The sequence below is a fragment of the Furipterus horrens genome, unplaced genomic scaffold, assembly GCF_987537825.1.
Source record: "Furipterus horrens unplaced genomic scaffold, mFurHor1.1.pri manual_scaffold_7, whole genome shotgun sequence".
Classification (NCBI taxonomy): domain Eukaryota; kingdom Metazoa; phylum Chordata; class Mammalia; order Chiroptera; family Furipteridae; genus Furipterus; species Furipterus horrens.
The window spans coordinates 12,641,695-12,666,972 of NW_028327177.1; the positions used below are offsets into that span (position 1 = coordinate 12,641,695).

The window sequence follows — 25,278 nt, forward strand, 5'->3', positions numbered from 1 at the left end:
TTTTCAGAAAAGAATAAAAGAACCACATGAAAAGAACTTGCCATTATCTCCCTGTATAAAAACATGCAGTTCCAGAGACTGTATACAAAAGCAATTCTCCTAATCTCTTCCTGCACTCTTCCAAGTGGCTATACAGTTTGTTTGCATTAAACGCACTGCAGAAAGGTTTACCTACAGATTTTACATTCCTAACCTAAGGATGAGACAGCGTTCAAATCAATGAGAAGGACCTAGCCACATTAATTCCTGTTGTCATATTAAAGGTTATATTACACCATTATTAAGGGTGAAATGAAAAGGGGAAAAGTCTAGTAATCTGTGCAATAAATTTCTATAGGGATGCAAGGGCCGATTCATGCCCCCATGTCACCCTGAACAAATAACTAAGAAACCTCGTTTTAGTTTTGCCTATATACAAAAGCAAAAATATATGAAATACTAGAAACACTTATTTCAACAGGGACACAACTTATATTAAAACAAAACACACAACCACCGAACATATTGATTCATAGTAAGAGACGACAAATAGAATTGGAACCTCAGAGAAATTTAAGATCAGAGGGGTCCAACTAATCGAATATGTATTCTTAACTTGTAGCTGAGAAGTCTGAGGTCTGGCAAGGTTAAAAAGAATCGCTCAGAATCAGAGAACTAATTAGTAGAAGGAGAGATCACCTAAGTTGGTATGATCGGTAAGAGATCATGTTCTAAATAGTTTTCCTATGTAGGCAATAAAATAAAACAAGTCAACTAATGTCAAATTTTACATTTTTTAAAAATGTTACATTGTAAAACTGCTGTGTCAAAAACATAATCACAGTGATGACTTACAATTAGTTGAAATAAAGTTAAAAATTCAGTTCTTTGGTTGAACAGTCCCATATAAAACGCGCAGTAGCAATATGAGGCTGGTAGACGACTGTATCGGCACAGATAGGGAAGGCTTCCATTACTGCAGAAAGTTCTACTGACAGCGCTGCTCTAGAACAGCTTCATGAGGCACATTTCCATTAAGAGTCATTTCAGCTATCTGTGCTATGAATAAAGACGAAAGGACTGCTTTGCAAACCATGATTATTGACAAATCCGCTTACCTTTCTTTCCCATATCTGAATCTTTCCCCTCCATAATTCCTTTGAGTCAACAGCATCTGTGAGCTCTTCTAAAGATACAACATTAGCAGGAAGGTACTCTGCAATTTTCTGACAATTTCTATAAACAAAAAATTATGACAATTAAATATAGGGTTTTATATTTTACTTAGATTTAATGGTTACAGTTTACTGCACATCTAACAGTAATGCAAATTCATATCGCTGCTTTTATCTAGTCTTTAAAATACAGAATAACTATTAAGTCAGCCTTTGAGTGAGTTGTTGTCAAACATTCATTTAATACTAGTATCCCGAGAATTGAGTTATTACTTTTAATACGACAGATGAAGAAATAGACTTGACTGTTTATGTTTATTGGCTTCAATGTACCAGATGTACACGCACAATTCAATGCAGAGTCCTTACCTTAAAAAAGGACCAATCTCCTAAATTATTCCCATAAACACTTATCACAGACTATCATGACTATGACCACTCCTGTTTCTCCCCCACTTCAAAGAGAAAAATCAAATGTCACTTTTGTAACTCACCAGCATCAATTGCTGTGATTGGCATAAAGTAAGTGCTCAATAAATACTTGTTGAATGAAAAAAAAATCATGAAGCACATAAATCTAGTGTGAGTACTTAGGAATCAAATTGTAATAGAATTTGAAGCTTACTAAAATGTCATAAAACACAACACTATGTATTTATTTCTATATTAGCACATAGACAAAAAACAAATATAAATCCAGTGTATCCATGGTATTCATCATGGTGCTCATTGGACAATCCAAGCCTACATAAAAAGCACACTATTTTTGGAGAATTAATGCTCAATAATAATTATATACATATAAACACTGATAATATTTACCAAAAACTTAAACATCTTGCAAATATAAGTATAAAATTTAAAAAATCTAGATTCTTCTCAATAAATCCCCAATCACTGTATAATCTAAAACTCTCTTGTCACATTAAAATTTTTAAATGCTGAGTCTATTAAAACAGAATAACAACAGGGTGGGGACTGACTGTGGGAGAAGGGGTGGGCAGGGTAGGGGGAAGAAATGGGGGAAAAGTGGGACAACTGGAACAGAAAAACAAACAAACAAAAAACAGGATAACATCTAAATGGTAAAAAGACAACAAAGGCAGTAATCAACTAAACAACGAGACTTACATGTCACTATGATTTCCTGCTATAGTGATTTTTGCCGAATACCATTCCTTTAAATGTTTTAATGCTCCGACAGCAGGCAAACAGTCTTTTAATTTAGGAGGATCTTTGTCAGAGGGCAACAGTATTATATCTATCATTGCTCTACCTAAAGAGAAAAGGCAGTTTTGTAATTCTGTGAAAATGTTAGATCTGAAATGTCTCAAAATTGTACCCTGAACAACTGAATTTTATGTTTATCTAGAAGATAAAGGAGAATTTTAACTTTAACTACTGAAATTCTTCAAAACAAAACACATCTATAGGAGCGCAACATTTTTAATGTTCATCATTTGACATAAAGCCATGTTATTTTGAAATAGCTACCACATATGCCAGAAAACAATGAACTACAACACATTTACTTGTCAATTATGCACCAGTGGTTAGTTATACACATTGCTCTTGAGATCACCAATACCACTGTACTGAACAGAGGCAAAAAACTGGGCAATTTCATAGTATTTTTCTCTATTTAATTTTGGTATATAAAAGGGGATGAATTAGTATAAAATTGTAATGTTCAAATAAATTCTTTCTCTTTTTAGAAAAGCAGAAACAGTCAGAAACTCAATTATACTGACATAACTGGTTCCGAAGAAGGGTAACTTCATGAAACTTTAAATTTTATAAAATTATGAACTTAATAAAGAACAATCATGACACAGAAGTCAAACAAAAAGTTGATAAACGTATTATTATCAAAATACAACCAAATACAGCAACTTTATATTTCAGTACATATTCTGAACTTGACACATTTCATTTTTAAAAACCTGATATATTTTTAGTCTATGCATTGTTATTTCCATGTAGGACCTTTTACACTAAGAAATGATATAGAATATAAGGATTAGACTGTGAGTTATAAAATCCATGGTAACTGCCTAGGTTTCACTCATCACTGTATACTCAGCTCCTAGTACAATGCATGGCATATTAAAGACACAACAAATATTTGCTTAATAAATGACCTTCAATAAGAAAAACATTCAGCCCTGGCTGGTGTGGCTTGGTAGATTGAGCACCAGCCTGCGAACCAAAGGATCGCAGGTTCAATTCCCAGTCAGGGCACATGCCTAGGTTGCGGGCCAGGTCGCCAGTTGGGGGTGCATGAGAGGCAACAACACATTGATGTTTCTCTCCCTCTCTTTGTCCCTTCCCTTCCCTTCTAAAAACAAATAAATAAAATCTTTAAAAAAAAACCATTCAGAGAAAGCCCTTCTAAAGTATTTGTGGATGCAAATTATACCAAGCTTTAGATGCCAGCTAATTGATTAACACAAGAAAGATGAATTCAATCAAATAACAGTTTAAGACTTGTATAATGCAGTATTTATAAATATGCTCCCCGTTATAGGAAAAAAAATGGGTTCTATAAAAAAATGATTAGGAAGGGGCTTCTTTTACTATACAACTTTATATTTGATCATATAGTGACTTCACAGCATAAAAGAATGTTATCCATATTATCTAGGTGAAAGAACATTTCCCAGGAGTTCTTCATGGGACTAGTGCTCTATAGAACATACTCTAAAACATTGGTATATATAAAAGATTCTTCTGTAATAACTAAGTAAGGAAATAGATGGGTATTTAATTTTATAAGTTCTCATTTTTGTCTCACTAAATAAAAATAATTAAGAGAACTGTAATGTCCCTATAATGTACTTTATTAAAGTAGTGAGCTATGTTTTATATCAAGTTCAATTAAGAATTTATTTTTCATTTTGAATTTCAAAGTTAAAAGTGACAACCCAAGGACTAAGACTGAATTTATCACTAACAGAAAGTGTAAGATAAGATACAAATTATTGAAAGCAGTCATAAAATATTACCAGGAGCAGGAAGTTTGTCTGATAACTGATGCAAATTTTCTGCAGATTCTTCATATATACTAAAATAAAAAGGTAAATTAGAAAAACCAAAAACACATATCATTATATCTAATCATAAAGATAATATTAATGGATCTATGTGCCGGACGGTATTAAAGTTTGTGAGGTGCACTATCTCATTTGATCCTCATGATAATGCCATGATGTACTACTGAAATACTATTAAGGTCCTCAATTTAAATAATCTTCCTAAAGTTACATAATTAGTAGGTGTAGAAACTAGGATGCCAATCCTGAGTTCAATTTCTCAGTCATATCCTAAAACAAACAATAACAACAGAGAAAAACTCCCTAAATTATCGTCGTCGTCGGCAGCCGTCCGTCTCGAGAGACGATGGTGTAGCTTCTTAAGAGTCTATCTGCACCGCCGAGAATGGCTGTGCAGTCCGCCTCTCCAGTGAAGCTGAAGCTACAGAGCCTGGGCAGGGTGATATGGAGGGTCTGCTGTTGCCCATGCAGCAGACCCCCCCTCTCTTCGCAGCTGAAGGGTCCAAGGGAAAGACGGAGTCAATACAGCTTGGCTTCAGGTGCGCCGCAGGAGTTGCCGGTGTTGACTACAACGTCAAACCGCCTTAGCGACTCCGGCTCCGGATTTTCTGTCGGGGTTTACTCCCTTAGCCTTTCCCCTGAAGAGGTATGCCGCAAGGCAGCGGAGGTTTTTTGGAATCAGAGTTTTCCTTCTCTGATGTGCCCTGACTGGAAGATCGAACCAGCGACACTTAGCTCGCAGGCCGACGCTCAATCCACTGAGCCAAACCAGCCAGGGCTTATACTTGTATATTAAATATAAATCACAACTAATAGGACAAGCATTTTTCTGAATACTAAAAGTAAGGCATTGCTAAGTGTTTAATAAAGGGTACAGCTTTCCTCTGAATGGCCTGTAACAGCCTTGACTGGGAAATCTAATGCTCTCTTCCAGTTCTTCCAAATCTATTAGTTTTATCCATAGGGTGATTTTTTTTCCCACAAAATAGTTTACTACAAAGCATAAAGGTATGTACTCAATTCCTTTATTATAAACTCACCGTCTGTCTTTCAAACTTAAGGCATCTTACAGGTTTGAAGCTCCCTCTTGTGGAAATAATTATTAGCTTACTTACTAGAAGTATTTACTTTTAGACCTGTCACCTGGTAGTAGTGGTGGAAAACAGAATGACGAGTGTTCTAAGGCTGAAAAGTACCTTATAATCCTCTGAAAGGACCTCAACACTTGACAAATAAGAAAACAAAGGACCGCAGAAGTTTAGTGACTGGTCCAGGATCATAAATAAAGACCAGTTATGTGACCCTTGATATAGTGGTCTTTCCATGGTTCTCCGATATCTCTCTCCATTAATCAGTACAAAGAAATGTAATTTAAAAGTAGCAAAGCAGAATTTTTAAAAGTCTGTAACAATTTATAGAAATATTATAATACATGAATAGTAAAATAAATACATGGTTTTTGGTAATGCAATACGGAAGACTAAAATAAAAGGCATTAATTATGTCAGATGGAGCATTTCATAGAAATCATCACATGTATCACCTGAATCAACTTATATCTATTAATACCACAATTCAAAAAACCTAAAAGTGAACTCAATATCTATTTAATCCTCAAACACTCTATATGAACTTTTAAAGGTACTTGAAATACTGAAGATAAACAAGAATTGTAAAAATAATATTTCAGCCTCAAATAGCAAAATAAAAATGGTAATTTGGTTTGAATGCCAGTTATTAACCTTAAAGTTTCTATTTATTATAAAATACAATATCAGAAAGAATTTATTTTCAAGAAAGTAAAATATTAAATATCACTGTTTATTATTCCTGCAATTATGTAAGCTTAAGAAGCTAAATATTATCTGTTCTAATTTTTCCATTTTAAAGAATTTTATTCAAATAAAAGGCCCAAATTGCCTAATGTTTTCAAAATGAAAACCTGAAATCCCCTACTATGGCTGCAAAAAATATCCAATCTTCATTCTATAGCTATAAAGTCCTACATAATGTTAAATATTTTAAAGATATTATAGAAAGCATATAAGCATACTCAGCCAAGGATACAGATTCCCTGCTATTACTATCTTCTTCCTCGAAACACTCAACATTACTCAAACACTCTTCAATGTTTGCTTGAAGAACATCTTCAATTTCATCTTTTTCCATACCAAAATGGATCTCCTCCCAGTCAGAACTACAAAACTAATAAATCAAACAAAAGACTGCATTAAATGATGTACTCATGAAATTATTGACATTAGCAAAGCCATTCACTAATGACTAGTGTTTTTAAGTTTACGTTACCTGATAAAATCCATATATGGCCTGCACTGCAAAGAACCACTTCCTGGAACCAGGTCTACCACCCACTGAACAGGCTAGAAAAAAAATCACACTTATTAGAAGAAAGTTCTGGTAAAGATGGAGGAGTACGTAAACATACTTTGCCTCCTCACACAGCCATAGAAAGAATTACAACCAGATCTCAGAAACAAATGACAACCAGAGCCATCAGAAAATCTAGCTCTGTGGTAGTCCGACAAACATGATCTCTTCAAAGACCATGAAGGTCTGGCTAGAAAAGAGTTAAAGAGTAGCTATAACTTAAGACAAGGAAGATGCTCTTTTTGGAGAGTGGAACAGTACACGAGGATATGAAATTAAGGGTCTCCCCAGGGAGCACGTCAGAAAATCATGAATTTAGAGCTGTGCACAGAAATTAGATTCAATGGTGAGAAAGGAGAAATGTGGTAATGGAGGCTAGGAAAGATGCTAAGTGCCTGTTACAACTTTATACCAACAATCTCAACAGAAGACTTTATTAAGAAAATAGATACCATTAGACAATAACTCCCATAAATCCTGTTAACAAACAGGACCCTACCTGCATTCCCATTAAGCCTTTCTTCTTTCCTTCCAGTAACATGTCAGAGGCACTGCCCTTGGAACCCAGGGTTATCCTTCAAACTACGCTTGGCCCCCAGGCCATTTGTTTTACTATCTTTCTTGCATCTTCAATCTCTTCCCCTCTCTCAGTTCCTTCCCATTAGCATTTAAATTTGCACACAGTTCTTAAATTGTTTTTTAAAGGCTCTCCTGTTTCCAGTCCCTACTTTACTCTTCTTTAAGGATAAACTCTCTGAAAGTGCTGTCTACACTTGACTGTCGTGATTTCCTCATCACCTGTCCTACTCCCCTCCAAATCCATCTCAATCTGTCTTTTTGCATCCACCATGCCACAGAAACGATACTCACCAAACTCACCAATAACTCTTGTCGGCGGCGGCAGCCGTCCGTCTCGAGAGACGATGGTGTAGCTTCTTAAGAGTCTATCTGCACCGCCGATAATGGCTGTGCAGTCCGACTCGGGAGTGACACGGTATCTGTCTCCTCCCGTGTTGAATCGACATCTTGCGATGACGCTGGAGTGTCCTCTCCAGTGAAGCTGAAGCTACAGAGCCTGGGCAGGGTGATATGGAGGGTCTGCTGTTGCCCATCACCAATAACTACCATGTTACTAATTCCAGCAGACGCCTTTTAGTTTGGTTGTGACTTGACCTCTCCATATGAGTGAGAAAGAAATCAAAGATGGCACATTTTACTTCCATCTCCTTAAAACACTTGGCTTGTGTGGAACCTATCTTTCCAGCTGCTCCTGTTCCTTCTTTTGAAAAATCGATGCTCAGTTCTTTTTAAGTCGTGGCATTCATTTTGAGTTTCTGCTCTTCTCACTACCCATAAGCAATCTTATCCTTTCTCATTGTGAGAAACGCTCCAGTAAAACACAGGGACACGGGACTTAAGCAGCAAAGCGAGGTGTTTATTCACAAGTCTGCAGAGTCAGACGCAAAGCCAGCCAGGGGCATGCATGCATGCAGTAGACAAAGTAAACTGGTTTTATATTAATGTGATTAGCTTCCCCTCCCCTCCTCTTCTCCCCCTGTTTCTCCATTACTGGTTAATCTGGGTTCACAATCTAATGCGATTAACTACTTAACTAAAGGTGTGATTAACTAAGGGTAATCTAGTTATAATCAGAGAAGGAAAACTCTGACTCCAAAAAACCTCCGCTGCCTTGCGGCATACGTCTTCAGGGGAAAGGCTAAGGGAGTAAACCCCGACAGAAAATCCGGAGCCGGAGTCCCTAAGGCGGTTTGACGTTGTAGTCAACACCGGCAACTCCTGCGGCGCACCTGAAGCCAAGCTGTATTGACTCCGTCTTTCCCTTGGACCCTTCAGCTGCGAAGAGAGGGGGGGTCTGCTGCATGGGCAACAGCAGACCCTCCATATCACCCTGCCCAGGCTCTGTAGCTTCAGCTTCACTGGAGAGGACACTCCAGCGTCATCGCAAGATGTCGATTCAACACGGGAGGAGACAGATATCGTGTCACTCCCGAGTCGGACTGCACAGCCATTCTCGGCGGTGCAGATGGACTCTTAAGAAGCTACACCATCGTCTCTCGAGACGGACGGCTGCCGACGACGACGACGACGACGATGACGACGACGACGACATCTCCAGCCTTATCTCAAGTATAATCACATTTGCACTTGCAAATCCTCAGACTTAGCATTTAACTGTAAGCAACAATCCTAGCATGGTACAAAATTCAGTGCAGGAAATTTTCTCTTTGCATAGTTCTGATATGTACATATTTCAGTTACCATGGTTTAAAGAATACCAGTTCCCTGAAAATAGGGTTCAAATACCAGTTACCATGGTTTATTAACTAACTGTAATTGCATAAAGTAAAACTTCATCGTTAGCTTCTCAGATCACAAATCATTACATAATAATACATTTGTACAATAATCAGTGACTACTTTCCTTCCTTCCTTCTTTTCCTTACCCAGGGACTCTTTTCATTGCTTCTAGAAAAACAGGAAAAGAGACAGAAAGGGAGAGGAAGGGATAAAGAGAAACACCGATTGGTTGCCTTACTGTACACACCAGGACAAGGGATTGAGCCTACAACCTAAGTATGAGCCCTAACCAGGAATTAAACCCATGACCCTTCAGACAATTCTCCAACCAACTGAGCCACACTGGCCAGGACAGCCTCTTACTACTCTCAAAGTTCGTTGCCAGGTGATCACTGCATGATATTCAGTTCGCACATAGATGGCAAAAAATGTAATTATGTTGCCTCCTATCTTCCAGTGATAAATCCATGTGATATTTTACAAAAGTGGATACTAGGAAAAGAGAATTGGCAAAAGAAAAAAAAAAAAGACAAAAGCACAGCAAAAAAAACATAGTGATAACACTGAAAATGATATTCAAATCTAATGTAAATAAGATTGTAATAATAGCTGCTGTGATTTAAAAAAAAAAAAAATGTGACAAAAAGGATGAAGAAATCCCAGAGAAAACAATGCTGGCAAAACCTTTGCATTAAAGGAACTCAAGTAAGAAAATGGTTGAAAAAGAAGTAATAATGTATTTGTACATAGGACAAAATAATAATCCTTATAATGCCATACTACCCTATTTTATATGGAGCTATAGATGGGAAGAAAATCTCATAAAGGAAACAAAACTCAATGTCAGAACCCAAAATAATTTCATAACAATTTTTTGGCATTCAACCATCAGGAAGAGAAGGACAGTATCTTTTTTGGTTTTGTATTTCCTCAGTTACCTTTGTAAGAAACAAGGACATAGTGACTCCCAAACCAGTAGAAAGTCATTAGTAACAAAGGGCAAATGTCATTAAAGGGTCTTAAGGGCAAATATAATTAGAGGCTCTCTGAGAAGGGAGTTGACAGTATTAGCATATCTACAAATCACAATAGGGGCATTTAGATAACCGTGTTAGATTGTAACTCCGGAGTAACCAGTAATGGAGAAACGGGGGAGAAGGAGAGGGGAGGGGGAGCTAATTGCGTTAGGGCGGGGAAGCTAATCACTCTCACTTTCGAGTGGGGAAGCTACTCGCCTTAGGGTGGCAATTTTAGGGTGGGGAAGATAATCACTTTCAGGGCAATTTCAGGGTGGGGAAGCTAAGACTATAAAACCAGTTTCCTTTGTCTACTTGGCGCGCACATTCTCCTGGCTGTGAGGGTGCGCCCGGCTCTGCAGACTCGTGAATAAAGGCCTTGCTTTACTGCTCAAGTCCTGTGTCCCAGTTTTTATTGTGAGCGTTTCTCTCACCTTCAAAGCCCAGTGACCTGTACACAGTCAACAAGTATTTCTTGTACACCTAATTAGGTTTCTTTCCGGTACAAATAAATATTGTGCAAGAAAAAAGAAGGATTTATGCTGTACTTACCAGGGAAAGTACTATCTTCTGGATTCACTGAAGCACCAATGCTTCTTTTCAGAAGGTGATAAACATTTGCCGCTGTTAAGTCTGAAAAAGGAATGACAGACTAACTCAATGGGCTCAAGAGTTATATAATCTAGGCCTGTTCTAATTCCACCACCACAGACTCTCAAGAACAGCATGTTGATCATAAAAGAACTATGCTCTGTTCAAGTTTTGTTACAATAAATCTAAAGCACGCATCGGAAACCCTCCCAGTCTGCACGCGCTAGCCAGGTAACACGTGTCCAAAATCCAACCCCAAAGGAAAATTACGCCCAAAAGGGAAACCCTGTCACAATACCCCAGATACAACCACCCGCACTTCCTTCTCAAAATGCCTGCTCCGTCAAAACACACAAATAAATAAAAATGCAATTCAGAGTCTAGACAAGAGCAGCGCCATTTCAAACAGTTAACAATGTTTTAAACTTATCATTTGTTCTTTGAACATATGTGTGGAATGTGTCCTCCCATTAGGTTGTAAATTCTAAGAGACTGGGACCCTTTTCCATCCTGTTCCTTTCTACAGTACCTGCACTTGCAACGCAGGAGGAAGAAATACCTATGGAATGCATAGATTTCGAAAAAGCATAAATTCCATTACTTAAGGCACAATTTATTCAATTGCATTTTTTACTGTTGCCAAGAACTTCTGGGCGTTGGATGCTTGCATCCCCCAATTTGTCCCTATTTTCCACAAAGGTAATGAAACATCTTAGCCCTTATTAGCTCAATCCCAGAGACCGTCACAGCTTCCTGGGACAACTCGATATATCGGCGCGTTCCCTCCCCAGCAGAACGGGATCACAAACCGAAATTTCTCCTCCCCGCAAGCCGTTCCCGCTCTTTCTCAGCCCCGCGCTTACCTGGCTGCTTCTCGGCACCCTCCGCGGACGGCGACCCCGGCAGGTGCTCCGCCTCCGCACCCGCCGCCGACGGGGCTTTTCCTTCCCCCCAGATGACAAGGAGCAGGTACCGATCCATCTCCTCCGAGCCGAGCCCCAGTTTCAGGGCTCGGATTTCACATCCAAACAGCCGCGCGCTCCTGACGCACTTCCGGCCCCCCGCTACTCCGCTCGGCGGGAAACAGTGTGTCTTCTGTTGGTTTTTCCGCAGCTTTTCTACCAAGAGGTGGACTTCGGGAGTTATTCTCGCAATAACCGCACTGTGTCCTCCTTCGTGACGAAATCGCGATCGTGGGACGATGGGGGGGTGGGGGGGGGGGACCCAGGAGAAGCGGAGAATGCTGTTCACAAGGATCGGCTGGGCTAGGAACTGTCACGCTTGGGGTCGCGTTTCCCGCCGGACCGGTGATGTCGGGGAAAGGACCGCGGTCCTGTTAGTGGGGAAACATGTCGAGTTTCTCCAAGGCGCACCAGGTGAGCTCGAACTCTCATTGCAGAGGGAGGTCGGTGGCTCCAGCAGGCTTAGTGCAGTTGAATGGGCAGAGGACCCGAGTCCGTGGGCCAGGATGCACCTCGGGGAATCCCAGAAAACGGGGTCGTGATCCTGGCCACCGCTAGTTCTTATTATATTTGTACGCGCTCCCTCCTGTTCTCTGTCAGCCCTTTTCGTGTGTTTTGTTCCAGGCAAGAGTTTTAGGAGAGAAGGTCAGAGAAGGAGTAAGATGGATCACCTAGGGCATTGTAGATCTTTGTAAGAATTGGATGTTTACTGAGTAAAATTGAGGACCTGTTGGAGGTTTTTGAGCCAAGGAGTAGCATGAGCTCAGGCGTTAAAGGGAGCGCTCTGGCTGCCCAGTTGAAAATAGACGGTTTAGAGATGGAGATTGGTGGTGGGGAGAGGCAGGGATCCCTTTGGAGGTTATTGCGGTAATCCAGGCTAACCGTGATGGTGCCACAAAACCAGGGTAGTAACAGCGTAGAGCTGAAAAATGGCCAGGGTCTATTCGAAGGCGGAGCCAATGGGATTTCCTGAAGGATTGCTTGTACGAGGAAAGCAAGAGAAGAAACGAGGATTATTCCAAGGATTTTGTTTCAACCACTGGAAGGGTGTGCCATCAACTTTGAAGAAGGATTCAGTTGGAGGAACAGTTCAGTTTTGTATTTCAGTTTAAGGTGCCTTTTTTTTACCTTGTAATTTATTGAAGAAACAAGATGGTCCTATAGAGTTCCCGCTGTTTGAGTCATTTTATTAGTTCATAAGCTGAGAGTGGTAGGGAAAGGATACGGGCTAGAAGCTGTATTTATTTGCAAAAGGCATGATCATCTATGTAAGAAAACCAGAATCTACGAAAAGCCACTAGAACTGATAAATCTTTAGCAAGATTGCTGGATACAAGACCAATATACAAAAGTGAAATGTATTTCTGTATGTTAGCAACAAACAATCAGAAATTTAAATTAAAAATACTGTTTACAGTGGCATCAAAATATATTAAATAGGGATAAATCTAACAAAAGGTATGCAAGGGGAACTAGATAGAGACTAGAAAAATGAGAACAGGAAAAAGAAGACAGAATTGGTAAGCAGTTTTATAGGCCGATTTGAGGTTTGTGGTCATTAAATTCAAAATAAAACCAGCTAGCCTAGTTGTATTTTTTTTTCCAGCATCGTTTAGCTTCTCCTATGCGTGCATAGGAAGCATCTGGCCGAGATATTCCTGGGCTGTGTCTAAGAGCTGGAAGGCACTGATGGGCACTGAACAGACAGTGGTCTATATGCCCAAGGCAGTCTAGAGATGTCTAAGGCAGTTTTTAAATTTAGGTTTATTCAACATCTTCCTTCTATACTTGGCAGCTACATTCTGCTATTTTATTTTCCCTTTGAATTAAACTTCTGAATTGGCCAGTCATCTTTCAATGCAGTGTATTCACTAATTTCAAAATATTTGTGAAGATCTTCATAAACAACATCTATTTCATACATACTTATTACCCCCCAGGTTCTATGCTGTGTGATACAAAAACTGTAAATTATAATGTAAAAAGAAATAAACCTTGGGAATGTTTTAAATAAAGAATGATGCATATTACTAATAGAAGACAGAAAAAATTATCATGTTAATCTTTGCAGAATAATGAGAAAAGGCCTCTCCCTTTCACAGAAATAGAAATCAAAGCAAGACAAAAAATTCTTTAGTGATAAGGTCTTTTAAAAGTGATTATTGACATTAACTATAGAATACATGTACAGTTACATAGTATTATACTAATTATTTCTATTTTAATTAGAGTTTTATTTGTTTCCTCTTCTCTTTTTTTCAAGCAATGGGCCACATTTGCTCGAGTTTGGTATCTCTTAGATGGGAAAATGCAGCCCCCTGGCAAACTTGCTGCTATGGCGTCAGTTAAACTTCAAGGATTACATAAACCTGTGTATCATCAGCTGAGTGAGTATCATTTTAGACCCGTCATTAATAACCACAATGTACATGCCAGAATAGAACCTTAAAGTAGTTTGACTAGGCTGCTTTTAAGGACATTTTTTCTGATGATGCTTTATTTTGTTCTTTTTAAAAACCTACTACAACACTAAATTCAATCTGGCTTATTCATAGGAAAAACATACTGACCAGTTTGCCTGGGACAATCCTATTTTCCACCATTGTCCCAACAAAATTATCCGTAGCCTCTTCTTTTATACTCAGAAATATCCTGATTTGGACTATAAATTAAATGTTCACTCCTATACTTGTTTCTTCACATTGCGGTGTTAACATTTGAACAGATGGGTTTTGAAAATGAACAAATAAGCTTGCCCTCTTTTCTTTTATCTTTTTTTTCCCCTAAGATTTTATTTATTTATTTATTTTTAAAGAGAGGGGCAGGGAGGGAGAAAGAGAAGGAGAGAAATATCAGTGTGTGGTTGCCTCTCGCACGCCCCCAACCGGGGCTCTATCACCTCTGAGTTTTTTCCAACCTCTCCGTACTGTCAGTGATCTCCTTCGGCCTCCCACTGTTCCAGTCACGTGCCTACCAGGCAGGGTTTGCCTTAGGACCTTTCCACATTTGCTCCCTCTGCCTGGATGCTCTTCCCCAGATACCTCTGTGGCTGACTCCTTCACATCTTTCAGAATTCCGCTGAGTCATTTGTTTTCTGAGAAAGGCCTTCCCTGACGCATCTGTTTGCCTGTTCACTTTATACCTTTACCTTGCCTTTAAAAAAATTAGCATTTGCTCATCACCTGACTTGTTATTTATTGTGTACCTATCTTCATTAGACTAAATTCCACAGGGATGGGAACTTTGCATGGTTTTTTTCACAGCTATATCCCTTGTGCCTATTACAGGGCTTGACACATAGTTGGGGTTCAGTAACTGTTTGTTGAGTGGACCATGGTCCACAAATACTATTTTTGAAAATGAAGACATTACTTTTTACCAGGGCCATGACATTTAAGCTAAATTAGATTTTTGGATTTGTGGAGTGAGGGGGAAGAGTATTCCAGATAATGTCCTTTGGGCAAGGGCAAGGAGTTTTTGATATTTCTTATACTTGCTGCTCTAACCTTTTTTCTTAATGAAAATTTCCATTGGGTATCAAAGAAGCAACATCCTGTAAAAATATGATTCTAAGGATTTTGTCGTATTAATATTGTTTTTTTCAGTCACTTAGTACAAAGCCTGGCTTATAATAGGTGCTTATCAGGAATATTTTCTGGAATGACACTTTTAAATAGATGTTTTATAAGCACAGTCTGTTCTCATCATTCACAGCCGTTACTTTCTATAAAGTCACCGTGAATGCCGAGTTAGGGACACCAAACCGTGCCGTCTACGGGAACTACAGAGCTAGGTTCCTGTGAGCCTCTGGTCACAGCATTGCCACCTACCAATCAACACATAGCTTTATTTCATGTATGTTTCCATTTAAAGACACCTATTTAATAAGTACATTGTGGATTCTTTAACATTGAACTCATGGCCTACGCTAGCTCAGGCCTGAACTAAGCTTATCGAACACATGTATTTTCTCTGTAAGGCACATCACAGCCTCTTGCGTATGGGAACACTAGACAGCACTTCAGCATCAGGCTTGGGGGATATTTTAAACAGTGATGTCACTCATTAAAATAACAAAAATGCCAAGAAACGTGGCATTAAATAGACCACAAAACAATACTTGGCTATAGTACAAGAGCTGAAAAAAGAAAGCAAAGCATCACTTGGTTCACCCTCTTCAGGAAGCATGTTCATTAAGCTACTCAGTTTTTGCCGCTCTGTGCATGCCCTGAACAACAGAGAAAGCCCTGCAAGTACTGATGTGGGCATTACAAATACATTGTAGAGAGAAGGCTGATCTGCAATATGGAACCTGTGAATAATGAGGATCAACTGTACGTAGAAAGTAAAACAGTGATCAGCAGACATATGCTTGAGTAATTATAAATCTCATTTTAAAAATATCTCTTTTTTTCTGGCAGATCAGGAGAATGCCATAGTCATAGAATACCAGCTCATAGGGTTTTTTAATTCCTTAGGACTTTATGTAGTTTGTTTAACTGCCTCATTGATGAGTGAGAAAACTGAAATTGGAAGAATAAAATGACTTTCTCACTGTCACTCAGCTATATTATGGTGGAACTGGGACTAGAACCCAGGCACTTGTTTCCTCGTATAGGAAACCATGAATTCCACTTTGGTATGGTGATTCTTAGCCATGCACACTGTGTTTTCCTACCGAGCTCCTTTTTCCTTAGCAGTGATATCAACAAGGTGATAAGATCTCTTAGGGTGTCTTTGTAAAATGCAAATGATGCAGAATTTGGGGGAAAAGTGGAATTAGTAGTAGTCCCCTAATTTCTTTCTTAAGGTATAGCACTTACCTGTCCACTAAATTAAAGTTCTGCTTCTTTACAAGCAGGCTGTTATTGCAAAAATATTCCTTAAGTACTGATGAGTAGACCTTCTATTGGAACATCAGAAGAACTTTTGTGGCTGCCCGTCAGGTCATCCTTTTCTAGGAGTGGTGAATAGCTTTTCTACAAAATTAGGAATTTACATTTTGAAGTCTGAATTGTATTTTTGTTTCACACTAAATTTAATATATAAAACTTACATCAGCAAAACTTGTCCTGTCCACAAGATGTCACTAAAATCAAAACTAAAAGCAAGCCATTTTCGGTTTACAAATATGTTGTATGTTTAGTTTAGTTCTAACATTTACTGGTTTAACCAGTATTTATTAAACATGTAGTAAAATTTGCTCATACTTACTGTAAACATGTTTGCTTGAAAATTGAAATTCAATTTCCCAGAAAAATAGTATTATAAATGATGATCATATATCCCAGGAGTAGCTGTAAAAGTTAATCAGTAATGTGTCTGAACATATGTGATATTTTAACTACTTTAAAGGTCCAGTGGGCTTTGTGAAAAGTTGTGGAAAACCAGCTTTCCATTTACAAGGTTTTGTTTTTGTTTTGTTTTGTTTTTTTAAGAAAAATATGGTTTAAGTCAAGATGCACATTATTTGGAACTAGGAAGAGAATTCCCTCCTTCTAATCAGAGCTATCCTCCCAAATTTGGAACTTGGGAGCTTTCTGAACATGATTCCTTTTCAGTGATTAATGGAAAGAAAGGGCAGGTGTTGGCTGTCGGATTATGACTTGTTCTTCATAAGGATGCCACTCTTCACTGCCCACACATTCCTTAGTTGAGGAGGTCTATATGAGCATTTAAAAAAAACAGAGGCAAACCTTTTTTGTTTTTAGCACTATCTAAAGTTATTAGCTTATCTTAAAATTCCTGGTCTGCATGGAATGAAATAATAGTTGCGTACAGTTCTTAAAGGTTAATGTTATTAATACTAGCATACCAAACGATGCAACCAAGATTAGATTAGGTCTCATTTAATCACTGGTATTCTGTTTTGTATTACTTGTTCAGATCTTTTAAGGACTTGTTAGAAAAATACGTTTATGACTCTCTTCTTGAAGTTACCCAGTTTGCACCCTTTTCAAGTGTCAGTCTATTTCAAATGCTAATTATTGCATTATTTTTAATTTTGCAGTCTAATTTGGCAGATAAATTCAGCTTCAATGGAAAGTTAAAGCTTCCATTTTTCCTCTGAATAGGTGTCATGGGAAGAGCCTGAATAGGGTTTAAGTAACTTGATGTGCGAGCTTTTGGCAAGTCACTTAATCTTACTGGGCTGTAGCTGCTTCAGCTGCAAATGTCTGGATGCAAGCTACAGTGTTTCAGCATTCTTTGAAACTACATCGATACATTGTCACCCTCTTTATTTCTTATTCTGGTTTATTTGCCCCCAACTGCCTTCGAAGCCTACCATTAACTTAATTCGCCACATACTGTCAAAACTATTTTTTTTCCAACACATTAACAGCGAGCTTCCCAGGTTATTTCCCCACACCTCTGGGTTCCTTTCACTCTAGTGAAGAAAACCCACATGCTTTATCCTCTTTTCTTGACCCTTGTCCTGTATAGACTATAAACTTCTCCCAGTAAATTCTGCCATTCAAGTTTCTAAGCTCTGTATAGAGTCACAGTGTAATCTTTAGTTTTCATATTCGGTGTTTGTTTATACTTTTTTTCAGTAGTGTTTTTCTTAAGTAAACTTCTAGAATCTTTTGAAGTTTATTTTTCTGTAGGTAGAATAGGCATTTAATAAATGTTTCCGATTACTTGGTTTTTGTCATCTATAGTAACTCATGTGAAAACTTGCATGTTTAGTTTTCTGGGTTTAGCTTTTTTAGACAAACAGCCAAACTTAGGGGTACTTTTCATTGGAAAATTAATCAAATATATATATTTTAATTTTCAGGTCATCCCATCCTGTCTAGTATGTATATCATCATAGTTGAGAGTGGCAGTTTAAATATAACTACATAAATGTGGTTGGAAAAATCCTTGGGTTAATATAAGACCATAGTGTTCTGTTGTTCTCTAAATCTGAGAAGAATAAATTGTGATGTTTTACATTTGTTTTCAATTTACCTGTTGGCAAAACATACGTTTTTATAACTATATGCATATTGTTTTCGTTTTCTCTTCTGTTTTTAAGGGAAAACTTATATGAGATATTTAAAAATGTTTAATATAAACATTTTTAGTGAAGTGTAATTATTAATAGGAAAATATGATAGAAATAACAGTAGTTTGCCCTTAAAGATGTAGTGTTGGTATTGGCCTCTTTACCAAATTCTCTTTTACCATACAGTGCTGAGATTTTCCAAACGGCCAGCCAGCGCTTGCTATACTTAGATGTTACACAGAGCGGTAATAGAAATCAAGGGTTTTGATGTTGCTCTGTGACTTGCTTTATATTTTTAATGTGTTGCTTAGACTTTGATAAGCTTTATAAAACCAAGGGCACTTTTTCTTAAAGTCCTGGTTTTTCATATAAAAATCTTTTTCTCTTCCTGTTCTTGTTTAAATCTAGGTGACTGCGGTGATCATGTTGTCATAATTAACACAAGGCACATTGCATTTTCTGGAAACAAATGGGAACAAAAAGTATACTCTTCACATACTGGGTAAGACAATGCTATTGCTGTGGAAGTCGGGTGGTTGAAACAGATTGCTTTAATAGCACCAATGACTTTATTTAAAAGAAAAATGTATTTTCAAAGTTTGGTATTTATCAGCAAGTTTGTCTTTTCCCTAGGCTTTCAATATCTGTGGTTGCTTCAGAGTTCTTTATATGGCCTCACTTCAGATATCCTCTGTGTATCATGGTCACTCTTTTCTAGATACAGTCATTGGTTTTTGCTTCTCTGTTTCTGTTGACTTTTGACTTACCCTTTGGACATACTACTTTTATTATGCTCCTAATATTTTATTGCAATTAAGTGTTCAGCATTTATCTTTCTAATTGTAAAAGGTTTTTGCTAATATCAGAAAATGCAGAGATGTTTAAAGAAGGAACTAAAAATCCCCCTTCATCCTTTGAATCTGCATTTTAATTTATATATAAGTTTCTGTCCTTCAGCATCCTTCTTAACTAAATACACCTGCCTGGTTGTGTTCTGATGGCTTCCCAATATAACGTGACGGAGACGTCTTTCAGTTGCTCTGTCTTCTGTTGCAATAGAACTTTTCTCCAAGGCCATATGACCGTGTTCCCCACTGAGTTCAGTATCAGCTACAAGTCCAGGTCTTTTTCAAACGTGCTGCTGTTCAACCATGTCTCCTCCTTCTTGGGTGTTTTAGTTGTGTTTTCATCCAACCACAGTACCTTAAGTTTACTCCATGTTAAGTTTTCTCTCTTAAGATCTTTTGAAATCTTGGTTCTGTCACATAATGTGTTAGTCAACCCCTCCTCTTCAGGGCATATACAAATTTTCATTAAGCATGCCATCTACTGCAGAATATGGTTAGAAATGCTGATGTTTCATTCTTGATCAAAATTATTCTTTTCTTACCAATTGCACCTTTGTCTTAGAGAAGTAGACCTCGATGTTCGCGTCTGCTTCTTTTCGTCTCTTGCCCCAGTAGGTCTTAAATACTTGGGATAACATTTTGCTTCCTTTAACCAACCTTTGCCTATTCCTCCACTTAAACACATTCATGAAATCTTTATTTCACTTAACAAAAATCAATTCACGTCTATCTAGTAATTTCTGCTCTTGGCAAACCTCTACATATAAACCAAGTTCTGTAAAATGTAGAGGTAATTGGGAAGGGAATAAGAAAAGTCAGGATAACATGATGTGATAAAAACATAAAGGGAAATATTGACAGAAAACCCGAGGATGATTTCTATAGCAATAACATCTGTAGCACGAGTGCAAATGAAGGAAAATGATGGCACACCCGGTAGTGAGCAGTGGGGGTGATGTATCCCCCAGCTGGTAGTATCCTCGTCAGTACTGCTTTCTCTCACCTGTGGAGGAAGATCCAAACGTCTTTCAAATTATTGGCATCCAGTTACCAGTGCTGCTTCATAGTCTTCATTTTAGCCAACATCTTGCTCTTATCTCTCTGGCTTGCATGTGCTGTTCTCCTTAGCTAGAATGTTTCTCAAGAACTCCCCTATTTCCCATCAAAACCTGGCTCAGATGTCACCTCTTCTGTGATGCTGTCCCCATTTCCTCATCCCCCATAGGGCTATTGCTTCTTGTTCCTCTCTGTTACTCTTGACTTCCACTTTGCGCATACTGCTTTTATTAAGCTCCCAATACATTATTTCAATTATGTATTCAAAATCTAACTTCCTAGTCATAGAAGTTTTAATGCGTGCTAATATTAGAAAATACAGAGAAGTTTAAAGATGGAACTATAAAAATCTTTCATCCTTTGAGCCAACATTTTAAAATATATGTTTCTGTCTTTTTTACTTAACATTAGATTCCCTTTTTTAAGTATTATTTTTCAGTCACAATATGTAGTAGGGCACAATATGATTTGCCCTACTTAATCATTGCTCTATTTTTGAAATTAAAATTGTGACTTTTATAAAGAGCTGGAAAATAAGTCAGCTGAGTATTGCATTACTCAAGTTGTTCCCTTACTCAGAATTTTAGAGTAGCTCTCCAAATTTTTTAGTATAAAGTCCAACTCCTGAAATGTAATGCAAATGGTATTGTGCTTTAGAGTTTGCCATCCACTGTTAAAATAGATCATCTTCAGTGTAGATGATGTAAAGTATTTCTTTCCATGGAGAGAAAGAATACAGGAATAGAAGTCTAGACGGGTACTTCTTCTGAGGATGAAATTCCATAAAACAAATGAAAGAATTTCAGTTTGAAAATTGTCTTTCTTCGTAAGCTTTTAAATATATTTTCTTAAATTTTATTCCTAAAAGGTAGTTCTTTAAATTATCTTATAATGTTTTTAACTTTTGTTGAGAAGAAATTTATGAAAGGAAACACATTTAGGTATTCTTAAACTTTTCTTGCAAAGTTTCACTGATTTTACATTTTCTTTTTTCCTTCCTTGAAAATCATTTTGGCTTTATTCATTTATTCAGTCTAATAAAATCTGATATCTGAATATTGTTTTTATTTTAAATTTCTTAAGCACTTTCACATTTTCTCAGTTCACTCATAAAAATCTTGAGGTAGATGGAGTAGACATTATCATTTTTCTTATATGAGTAAATTGTCTAATATTATACTGGTAGCCACTACCAAATCTGGATTCCAGACCTTAATCTGAGGAATCCAAGTTACTAAGCTGCCTCCAATATTGTCCCAAACAAACATATATTTATTACTCTCTAATTTATCCATTTTATATATAATTTTGATCTGAACACAATGAAATATTTTATTACTTAGGATCAACATATAACTCATAATAGGAAACAGGATCATGACCTGTTTAGAGTTTGAACTTAGCCTCAGAACCAGATGGTCTACAACTAATTTCCCCAAATCTGACCATTAGCTTATACGAACATTTTGTCTAATTGGGCAAGGAATAGGAAACATTTTGATCATTGCTTTCTCTTTCTTAATTTAAGCAGTGATAAACTACCCCAGAATGAATGAGAGTGAGTGAGCAAGTGAATGAATGATGAAGAACTTTTAAATTCCAATGAAAACATAAATAGTTATGCCAAGAAATTGTCCAAGATGTGGAACTTCTTATGAAATAATGATAGCGACCATTTAGAGAATAGCTTTTCCAAGAACACAGGCTACTATTAATTTGTTTAAGACTAATGAATAGCATAGTTTCCAGAAACAAGTATAATTTTATAATAAAAATAGTTTTTATATTATGAAAGAATGTTGAAGGATACTGTACCATAGCCTACTCCCAGCTTTAATACCTTTGCTTCTTTTAATAGGTACCCAGGTGGGTTTAGACAAGTAACAGCTGCCCAGCTGCACCAGCGGGACCCAGTGGCTGTGAGTCTGTTGTGTTTGCTGTTATTTCCATCGGTGGGAACACGGTTCAGCCGCTGCTTTTTCAGTTCTTTTCCTCTTCTAATGTAGCTAGCATGCAAGGCTCTAAACTCTTCACTTTCACAGCACCGCACAGCTTTGATAAGTATTATTTCATTATCATTCAGTTCTACATATTTTAAAAGTACTCTTTAGTATGTTTTGCATTTAGTGAAAGGATTTTGATGCTTTTAAAAAAAATGTCTTGACATCAGCATGATCACCTAAAATATGATGTTTGCTGAAAATGTCTTGGGAGGAGAGTGAGAAGTACGTATATATGTGTGTGATGTGTATATATGTTTATATATACATTGCAGTAAATATGCGAAGTGTTCCAATCTTACATTCTTTTTCTTTTTTTTAAGATTTTATTTAATTATTTTAGAGAGTGGGGAAGGGAGGGAGGGAGAGAGGGAGAGAAACATCTATCGGTTGTCTCTTGCACGCCCCCAAAGAGGGACCTGGCCTGCAACCCAGGCACGTGCCCTGACCAGGAATCGAACCACCCAACCCACTGAGCCACACCCATCAGGGCTCCAGTCTTACATTTTTGCTGACATTTTTTGTTCACTTGATTTATTGATTACCTGGAAGAGCTACATTAATATTTCGAATGTGGACTTATTGGGGTTTTTTCTTGTAGTTCTATCAGTTTTTGCTTTGTATGTTTTGAAGATTTAGCTTTAGATAAATTTAAGTTTTGAATTATAATCTTCCCAAATAATTGATCAGGGTATGCACTGACCCTCTTTATCATTCATATCTGTTTTACAAAAACATACTCAGAGATTCTTCTTAAGAAATACTTAATGTCTGTTTCATAACCCATATGTTGTTAGACTATTTTGGGTCAAATATAGTATCCTATTTTGACTGTTAATATGGATTGCATTTAATATTATTAAAACATTGTAAGGGCTGCTGATAATATATACCATAACTGTTATAACAACAAATTAAAGTTTAATGTTAAAATGTTTTTAAAATTTGTTTATATTTTATTCAGGCATGCTAACTGTACAATAGGAGGCAGTATAGTCCAACTTTTTGATGTCAGGAATTTGGCATTGGGTAACATTGTATTAATTCTTTCAAAATTTTTTTATAAACAAAGAATGAAATGTTTAATGGAAGCTTACAAAGTATTTCAAAGTTAAATCCATATGAATTATTACCTCTTTAAAAGACCTTAATTTTTAAAAAAGTCTTAATTCTGATTCTGTGTTTTGAAAACGAATGGCCTGTTAAGGAAGAGGTCAGTTACTCTACTTCTGCTGCATATTTGACTGGAGCAGTGAATTTCTGCCAGCAGACAGTTTGCAAACCAGTGCTTTGTGTTTCTGGCTTGTAAGAGAATTTGTTTCATAATGCGTTCTTTTGATTATTAGTACAGTCTTGGAATATTATTTGTAACATGCATAATTAATAAATTTTAATAGTTATTAGGTTATTAAATATTTCAAAAATATTTTTAAATTACACAGATGATTAATTCTAAACTCAAATAAATATATTGATTCAGCCCTTTTCTATCCTTCAGCCTTTTTTTCTATATTTTAGTTTCTTTAAGAGCTTTTGTGTCCTTACATTTTTTTCCTAACATGGTTCCTTTCTTATGTTTCTCCCCCTCTTAGAGTGAGTTAATAAGGTTATTTTGCAGGAACTAAATAGCGCATGCCCTGGGTCACCAGATGTCTGAGGAAGGTTTTTAATATTTGTTACCCTCGCCTTATCTTATCTTCCTCCTTTTGAATTCCTTAAAGCTCAAGCTTCGTTCTGTGCGGCTAGAATGACTGGATTGTATGTGCACATTTTGTCCTGTTTATTTTAGGGCTTATATGTTTGTGTATCTGTCTTTTTCTCTCCCCTAGCGGCTTGCAAGCTTTTCACATTTTTTTAACTTTTCCTAATTGGACTGTTAAGTTTGCATTTTTTAATAGGGCAGATTTTTAAAATATCAACTTGTTAATTCAAGTGCAACTAAATAATATTTAAGAACATGTAAACTAAATGCCAGGTAATCTTAATTAAAGAATAAAATTGCTGAAAGGATGATTTTCAGAGGACATAATGACTTGCTTATGCAGAAAAGGTGTTGAGTAGTCCTAACACTGTCAGTTTCTACTTAAGACTTTAAGACATTCAACATTTTAAAGACTCATTCCTAGATCAGTTCCGTCCAGTAGAAATCTCTCCCACGGTGGAAATGGTCCATGTCCACACTGTCAGTGACGGCAACCCTCAGCCACGTGTAGCGCCTGACCACTTGTAAGTGGCTGTGTGGACCGAGGAGCTAGGTTTTCTGTGGCTTTTAATTTTAACAATCTGTACTTAAATAAGACTCCAGAACATAAAGTATTGACAGCACTGACCTAGAAAATCGACGGAAAAGATATATGAGCTGTCATTAGCCAGCCTTTCATGTGCAGAAAGGTTTTGATGAGAAAAAAAAAGAAATAGGAAATTCTTTTACAGTGAAACCCTGTTCTGATGTGTTTTGTTTGGGGGCACTTAGCTTTAATACATGTGAAGTTATATTTTTGAAATGTGAGTGCAGATGATACTCCGGATGTCTCTGTCAGTAGTTTCATAAAGGGTTCACCATAGATTTGTCTATACTGTAGGCCATATTGGTAATGGGTTTGGTAGAGAGAAGGGACTTTCTGTCTTGAGACGTTCCGGAGAGGAACACGTGGTGGACGTGATTGCAGGTACCGTGTGTCTGTCCCGGGGGTTAGACGGCCCGGTCTGGATTCGAGCATGAACACTTACGAGATACATGAGATTGGGGGAGTTCTGTAATCTCACTAAATCTGTGCTTTTCAGCTGTGAAATGAGACTCAGAGTTGTAAACAAGATAACAAATGGAGGGAATGCACTGACCGCTACACACACAGCAAGTTTTCAGTGAATGTTAACCGCTACCATTGTCGTAGATTTGT

General features: G+C 37.4%; 2 protein-coding genes across 4 annotated transcripts in view; one reads left to right on the forward strand and one right to left on the reverse strand.

Moving 5' to 3' along the window:
• Positions 1-11,545, reverse strand: part of MTBP (MDM2 binding protein) — a 50,637-nt gene extending 39,092 nt beyond the window's left edge. The window contains exons 1-7 of the mRNA XM_090283414.1: positions 11,385-11,545; positions 10,483-10,563; positions 6,515-6,588; positions 6,261-6,412; positions 4,160-4,218; positions 2,286-2,430; positions 1,098-1,215 (exon numbers count right to left, since the gene is read on the reverse strand). Of these exons, the coding sequence (XP_090139540.1) occupies positions 1,098-1,215; positions 2,286-2,430; positions 4,160-4,218; positions 6,261-6,412; positions 6,515-6,588; positions 10,483-10,563; positions 11,385-11,502 (747 nt within the window). The 5' untranslated portion in view covers positions 11,503-11,545. The remainder of the gene's footprint in view (positions 1-1,097; positions 1,216-2,285; positions 2,431-4,159; positions 4,219-6,260; positions 6,413-6,514; positions 6,589-10,482; positions 10,564-11,384) is intronic.
• A 200-nt stretch (positions 11,546-11,745) lies between these two features.
• MRPL13 (mitochondrial ribosomal protein L13) overlaps positions 11,746-25,278 on the forward strand; it is a 28,846-nt gene continuing 15,313 nt past the window's right edge. The window contains exons 1-4 of one of the 3 annotated variants that reach the window (XM_090283411.1): positions 11,746-11,897; positions 13,747-13,870; positions 18,883-18,976; positions 22,237-22,330. In XM_090283411.1, the coding sequence (XP_090139537.1) occupies positions 11,871-11,897; positions 13,747-13,870; positions 18,883-18,976; positions 22,237-22,330 (339 nt within the window). In that variant the 5' untranslated portion in view covers positions 11,746-11,870. Of the gene's footprint in view, positions 11,898-12,393; positions 12,597-13,746; positions 13,871-18,882; positions 18,977-22,236; positions 22,331-25,278 lie in introns of those variants that run through there. The other 2 variants (XM_090283412.1, XM_090283413.1) reach the window with 2 other exon arrangements.